General features: G+C 43.7%; 1 protein-coding gene across 1 annotated transcript; it reads left to right on the forward strand.

The window, feature by feature from the left end:
* The first annotated feature begins 3,488 nt into the window (after window positions 1-3,488).
* Window positions 3,489-5,392, forward strand: LOC149906752 (uncharacterized). The gene has a single exon (XM_090104503.1). The coding sequence runs from the start codon at window positions 3,678-3,680 to the stop codon at window positions 5,382-5,384; it is 1,707 nt and encodes a 568-aa protein (XP_089960629.1). The 5' UTR covers window positions 3,489-3,677; the 3' UTR covers window positions 5,385-5,392.
* The last annotated feature ends 2,717 nt before the right edge of the window (window positions 5,393-8,109 follow it).

An 8,109-nucleotide genomic window follows, 5' to 3' on the forward strand; every position in this document is an offset into this window, starting at 1 on the left:
TACGTACATAGAATTATACAGGGAACAGTAATTACGGGAATTACAGGAAAAAAGGTCTCTAAAAATCTTAGGTTATCACTAATTGTAAACATCACAAATACAATGTACAAAGAAAGTGACAACCCTAACCATCCTATCACCAAAGCCGTAGCCCTTGAAATTATACCGATCAAGAAGAATTAAAGTGATTAATGACTGAATCAAATTTTCGGTTTGTTTATTCAAGCGCTTGAGACTTTTGGGATAAGGTATTGACGCAGTAAAGATACTTTGATTTTCAATGAATCAAGGGTAAATTAATTATGTTACAAAATAGAATCTAATAATAAGTAAAGATGTCTCTTAATTTAAACTTGGGTAGTGAATATTTAGTTATTCGCGATTTACGAACTATTTACAAGGAGTATTAAAAGCTCTTTTAATTTGACATTTAGTTTTATAGCATTCAAACGCTTTATAAATATATTTTTTCCAATTATATATTGGCTGCAGTCAATGCATTTTGCTTTAATATTTATAAACAGCGATCATCAGAAGAATTACTATGTAATATCTGACATCATTTTTACCGCCTTCGTAATACTAAAATCTCTTCAATCTTATGCACTACTTTTTTTTAAATTAAATTCGTAACTATCTACTGTTTGATGAGACAAACAAACAAACCTTATTTATTTGTGTGTCCACTGGACCATACATATCGATCAAAAAATAAATTGTTTTACATCGTACATATTTTTAATTATTAGGTATAACCTTACAGCTTGTGATGAAATCTTGTAAATTCAAATTTTGTGTGTGTGTGTGCAATTTAAAAATATTTTACACCAGCTTTTCGACCGCGGCTTCTACTTTCTACCGCGTATTCATAAAAAAAAACCCGCTTAGTTCTCGTTCCTTTGGGATTTTCAGGATTTAAATGAGTAACAAACAGACAAACTATCGCATTTATAATATTAGTAGGATACAATAATTTTAACCCGTACAATATTGCCTATAATTCGAGCTATTTAACCCGTCCGTGCGTAAAACTCCGCTTTGTGTTAACGCACCCAGATATGCATGGCCCAGTGCATTGATTAAGACCAGCTAGACAATGCCTATGTAATTAACTGGAATTATGTGATACGTGATGCAAGGTGTTATTAACTCCGTGATTAATATTTGGTTACATGGTCTTGCTAGCACATAAAGAAGATATAATATTTATTATCTTTATAAGGGCTGATTTTTCAATCGTCGGTTAAAATTTATTCATCGAATAACGTATTAAACTACCATTTCTTCTTCTTCTTCTTCTTCTTTTTAGCAAATGGCAACTCCCGATCCCAGTGAGGACGGATTCTGCCAATGTCAAGTTTTGAACGGATGGTCATTTCAAAAATGTATTCTAATTGTCCGTATTTGACAGTTTACAGGTGACATTTTAAAATGTTCGTGTAATACTTTATTCGACGGATAAATTTTAACCAAGGATTGAAAAATCGGCCCTAAGCCTAATAAGTCCCCTGATAATAACTACCATCTTCATTAACAGCATATACACATAACCCTACTTGTGAATGTTACAAGTACATAACCATATTTAGATTATGCACCATAGAGATATCATAAATTATAACAAGTGTTATGCTACAAGACAGTAGTACGTCTACTAACTTCGAATGATTAATTTTCATCTGTTTTAAATCAGTATAATTATAGTCAAAATTATTGGGCACTATGTTATCTGCTACAGACAGAATCTTGATATTCATTGTATTCTGTATTCCTCACGCAAATTAATAAAGGATAACCTCGCTCACTTCAAAACCATCCCAATAAACACGCAACATACACGCAACCATCACAAAGATATCGCATTTCCCCGCTCAAAATGCACCATTTACCATGGTAGATGGAATATGTACTAGAAGGGGTATTTTGCAAACTACAATCGAATATTGATTGAGCACTACCAACGCACCGGTGTAACATCTGATCCGACTCGACCGACGCTTTCAATTTCACGCGGTATTTACTCTTACTGAACACAACTAGTTGTGCCTCGTTTGTCGTGCAGTTTAGTGAAAACTATTATTAGTTGGAAAGTTATTTTTTTATATCGTTTGAATAGATATATATAATGAGGCTCTTATATATAGTGAGGCTCCTAATGGTCTCTACAAATGGATTACCAACTTTAAAAGCTATAATATACGACTAGCTGTTGCCCGCAGCTTCCCCTGCGTGGAAAAGATTTTCATGGTACAAAAAGATGAAAATGAAGAAAAATGACAATAGATAGATATAAGAACAAAGCTCGGAAACATAATTTTTACAAATTATTAATACTCTTTGAAATACCATACAATATACTACTTAATTCCAAGAAGTTTTTGATGTTCGCAATTCATTCATATTTAAAAATGTTTAAGAGACTTGCCTAAATGGAAAGAATATTATCTTATTCATAATATATACCGCACTTAGTGCCACTTTACCTTCATTAGTACGAAAGAAATAAAATTTGCTCTGTCTCGATTCTAAAGAGTCGAGACCTGTCGTAAATCCCTCTTATTATTTAACCCTAGAAAGATAATCATATTGAGTAGTACGGGAAAGATAGTCATGCGTCAAATTTACGCATGTTTTTTAGTTCGCTCTAAGTCGAGGTATATTATTTTTTTCCATAAATTGTAAGTTTTTATATATTAACAGTTATATTAGAATAATTATTAATACTACATATAATTTATTTATTATTATTTTTACATATATAAAAAGACGAAAACATTAAACGTCTGCATTAAATCAAAAATTCTTGTAACACGTATTATTTCTTATAAAAACTTACTTTTTACCACAATTATCAGACTTTTTTATATGTTATAATAATGGGGTTTGGCGGCGTCACTCGCGTCCGTAGGTTTTAACCACCTAATTATAATAGGCTTGCCCTACACGTGCCCCCCGGGTGGTGCCAACCGAGTGACAACTGGCCGGAGGGCTGCTAAATAATACTCCTAGGTGATGGTATGTGCGCAGCATCACCTAGTACTGGGGTTGGGGCCGATGAGGCCGCTGTGGAGCCGAAAGGGCCCAGCCCCAGATAGCGGCTGGCGGGTTTTATCCCGGCAGGCGTACTGCAAACTGGAGGGGAGAGGAGGAGAAGGATGGAAGCAGGTTTTAAAAATGAACTACCCCAGGAGGGTACCACCAAGGGTGGAGAATCCCTCCCTGAGTCGAACTCAGGCAGCCCCACGTATTCTGGGGGGGGCAAAAACTTGCTTAAAGAAACTGTCACTGAGGAGGTGGGATCCCAGGCCTCCTCGGTGTCAAATACTACTGGACCGAGAAACACTATTAGTGCTTTAGGCGCTGGGCCCCCGGGGAAACCCAAGGGACCAAAGCCTGCAAATTTGGGGCGGGGCTCTGCTTCGGCCAAGGTGACGCGACCACCCCCGGGCTTGTGTTGCCGACCTGCGGCTGAGGCGGGGCCTCGTTCTAAACACGGCCATCCTAAGGGAAAACCCAAAAAGTTGGCCAGCTCGGCGTGCGCTTCTCCGCCGAGCTACACTGAAGCCTCGGCTGACGTGGTGAACGAGTTGAGTAGCGCATCAAACCAAAAAACACAAAAACCGACAGCGGAACGAGTTGTTGCGTCAAAGTCGCGACCAGCCGGTGCACCGACGACCATGAACAGAGGGACCTCAGAATACCTGACGGGACCGAAGGAATTGGTTGAAGGAAATCCGGTTTTGGGTGTGACCGAGATGCAATCGTACTCCCGCCACCCTACAACATTACAAAATCCTACAGCGGAACAAGCTGCTGCGTCAAAGTCGCGACCAGATGGTGCACCGACGACCGCGCACGGAGGGACCTCAGAATGCCTGATGGGCCCGATGGAACTGGTTGAAGGGAATCCGTTAGTGGGTGTGACTGAGAAGCAATCATGCTCCCGCCCCGCTACAAATTTGGTTGTCCCCACTGCGCCGAAGGTTGGGCTGCGGGGGACCCTCGACCCTGCAGGGGAGAAATCTCCTGCGGGGCCTGAGTCGTGTCGCCCACAGTCATCGGTCGGTGGTGATCTGTCCTCGGACTGGACCGTTGTTCCCCAACAGAGTCGCAAAGCAAAGAATGCACCAGTTGGGAAACACCAGGAAAGCGACCCATCAGGGAAGCGGACCTCCAACTCGAGCGTCGGAACGACAAAAAACCGATTGAGCAGAAAACGACGACGCAAATTAATGGCTCGTGATCAACTACAATCTGAAGTAGATAAAACTACCGGCCCAAATCCGCATGTGCCCGCGGCTATAAGCGGTTCAGCTGCCGCTGCTACGGGTTCCGGACCAGGGCCAAATCGGCATTCAAAACCCGTTCAGACAAGCTCGAGAGACCATGCTGGCTCTAAAAGATCGCGTCTCGATGACACTATATCACCGAGAGGGGCGAAAAAGAAGCCATGCCTTAATGAGTCCCGGGCAGTCCATTCCGCGAGCTATGCGGATGCAGTTAAAGGTGATCTAATTGTGGCGATAACGTCTGACACACCAACTGGTCACCTCAACCAAGAACAAGCCGACCACATCCTGGCATCACTCCAACCCTTGCTTCATCAGGAAGCATTGAACTACAGGGAAGGAGACGCTCGCATCCTATTTAAGGGCAAACCCATATTTAAAGGGGGCGTCCTTAAGCTATGGTGCGACGATACGAGGACGGTGGATTGGCTCAAAGCAGCCACCAAGAAGGTTACACTGCCCTCTGGTGACAAAATCTGCGTCAGAAGACTTGCGGACGTGCCGCGTAGAGTGCGCTGTGGCATCCTGCTCCCAGGTGTATGGAAGGATATGAAGGTTGTTGGCCTTCAACTCCAGTACCACAATGACTGGGCGCAGGTACACCGCTGGTTGCTCCTTCGGGCTGAGGTACAGGAAGCGGAAACGTTTGTTGTCGTCAGCATACCGGAGGATTTGGTCTCTACGGTCATGGAGCATAACCGATGCCTAGGATTCTTCTTTGGCTCGGTCTATATTAAGTTCCAGGGGCCAAAGGGTAAATTTACCGAACGGCCCCCCGTATGGAACAAACCAACGGTGGAAAACGTGACCACGTCTGCAAAGTCGGTTTCTGACTTAAACAAGGCTGCAATACCGCCTAGTTTAACAACAGAAAGTGAGGAGCAAGCCACAGCTCCCTCCACATCGCGCGACACAACTGATGCGCCTATGGAGGTGACGCCTGACGATGAACTCATCCTGCTCTCAGTAGATTCGGGCGACCTAGAGTCGGCTGATTCGGAGAGCAGTGATGAGTACACCAGAAGGTTCGGTGGCTTGGCCCTTGGTCAGGAAGAAGGGGGGATGCTATCTGATGATGGCGAACCCCTCATCTGAATGCCACTTTCTTCAGGCAAACCTCCAGCACAGTCAGAGCGCTACGGCTCAGCTCAGGAAATGGCTGGAGGTAACCACTACGGCCATTGTGCTTATCCAAGAGCCGTGGGTAAGCAACTCTGGCAAAATCAACGGCCTCACTAACATCGGAGGTAAGATTATTTCCATAACAGGTTCTAATAAACCCAGATCCTGTATTTATGTCTCTAATAATCTACAAGTGCATCCACTAACAGAATTCTGTTCTAGGGATGTATGCGCCATCCTACTACTAGGGGATAACAACTACAGGCCCAACATTGTGATCGCCTCGACGTACATGCCGGCAGACGAAGACCCACCACCGCGAGAATTTGCCAGGCTGGTGGAGTACTGCGCGGGAGAGGGTCTGGAGCTTATCGCTGGTACAGACTGCAATGCACACCACCCCCTATGGGGGATGCCTACAGGTAACAACAGAGGCAGAGACCTTGTTGAATACTTATTTACAACTAGTCTTAATTTAGTAAATACAGGTGCTGAACCAACCTTCGTTACTCGCCGATGTAGAACTATCATTGATCTCACACTGGCGACCCCTGGCATCATAGATAGCATTAACAACTGGCACGTGTCAAAGGAGGCTTCTTGCTCCGATCACAGGTGGCTACGTTTTAACCTACAGGTTAACACTATTACACCCATTCCTACAAGGAATCCCAGGAAAACTGATAGGACACTCTATCGGGCCCATCTTGAAAACCTCCTCGCGAATTCATGCTTTCCAGACAGAATAATGCTTATACAGGATTTAGAACGTCTGGCAGAACAACTAACTACAAATATTATTTCCAGCTATAACACTGCCTGCCCACTGCGGGTAACGAAAGCAACAGGTGCCAAACAGCAATCCTGGTGGGGACCGGAACTTGCCAAACAAAGACAATTGGTCAGAAGATCACTGAACCGTGCAATGAACACTAACTGCGACCACGATTGGAACACTTACAAAGTAAACAAAGCTGAATACAAAAGACAAATAAGATTCAGAAGCAGTGCAGGATGGAAGAAATTCTGTGATGGCATTGAATCCTGTAATCAAGCAAACAGAGTGCGCAAAGTCATCTCCTGCTGCAATACGTCCAAGCTGGGATCGATCAAAAAATGCGACAACACTCTTACAAAAACAACAGCTGAGACGGAAGCTGTTCTGATGCAGACACACTTCCCCGGCTGCAAATTCATACAACGACATGAAAGGAAAGACACAGCAACCCACACACCATGTGAGGAAAACTGGAGTACTGCTGAGCTCATAGTCAGTAAGGAAAAAGTACAATGGGCAATCGACAGCTTTCAAGCATACAAGGCACCTGGTCCAGATGGTATATACCCGGCTTTACTACAATGGGGGGGGCCGATACTCACGTCTCACCTATCTGCCATTCTGACATCCAGCCTCGCTCACGGCTATATACCGACCAGCTGGAGGACTGTTGATGTTATTTTCATTCCTAAACCAGGGAAAACAGACTACACGGATGCGAAAGCCCACAGACCTATCAGCCTCACATCCTTTTTACTCAAAACATTAGAACGGCTCTGTGACAGACACATTAGGGATACTGCCCTCGTGCGTATTCCATTACATCGGAACCAACATGCTTACAGCCACGGTAAATCTACCGATTCGGCCTTACACTGTGTAGTGTCCAAAATAGAAGAAGCCCTACAAGAAAAATCAATGTGCTTGGGCACTTTCGTAGACATTGAGGGAGCTTTCGATAAGACACACTACTCAAGTATACAAAATGCCCTATCACAGCATGAGGTTAACCCCACAGTAGTCTCATGGATTATAAACATGCTAGGCAGTAGAGAGATACAACTTAGCAAGGATAAAACAAAGAAAGTGCTGGTCACCAGAGGCTGCCCACAAGGGGGAGTTCTCTCACCGCTCCTGTGGAACCTAGTTGTGAACGACTTGATCAGCACACTAAACAAAAACAAATTCCATACCATTGGATATGCAGATGACCTAGTAATACTTATCTCTGGTAAGTTCACGAGTGTTGTCTGTGAAATTACACAGAGAGCTCTATCAATAGTTGAGCGCTGGTGCAACAAATATGACCTTTCAGTGAACCCGCGCAAGACGGAACTTGTTCTATTCACTAACCGACGCCTTCTAGGAAGCTACCAGCTACCAAAGCTATTTGGCTCCGTACTTCAGTTATCGAAAGAGGTTAAGTACCTCGGGATTACCTTAGACGATAAACTCAACTGGAACAAACACCTTGAGAATAAGATCGAAAAAACAAGCATTTCTTTCTGGCAGTGCCACAAAATGATTGGTAATAGATGGGGGCTCTCCCCGAAAGTCACAATGTGGCTCTACAAAACTGTCATAAGACCAATGCTAACTTACGGCTCTGTGGTTTGGTGGCCAAAGACACAACAATCGGCGGCTATAAGCAAACTGCAGAGATTTCAAAGACTCGCCTGTCTGGCAATCACTGGCAGCATGAGCACAACACCGACTGCTGCGATTGAGGCAATGCTCGACCTGCCACCCCTACATCTTTTTGTAAGACAAGAAGCTCTAGCGACAGCTGTAAGGTTAAAGACACAAAACCTATGGAGAATGGTGCCTACAGCACACAGTAAGATCTTAACTATGGCAGCTGAGAAGGAGTCCTCACTCCTTGCCATAAGTGATAAGATCCCAAAACAATTCATCTTTGAC

Source organism: Colias eurytheme, chromosome 8 (assembly GCF_061535395.1).
Source record: "Colias eurytheme isolate Ceu_HAF_F1 chromosome 8, ilColEury1 Martin Lab GWU primary, whole genome shotgun sequence".
Lineage (NCBI taxonomy): Eukaryota > Metazoa > Arthropoda > Insecta > Lepidoptera > Pieridae > Colias > Colias eurytheme.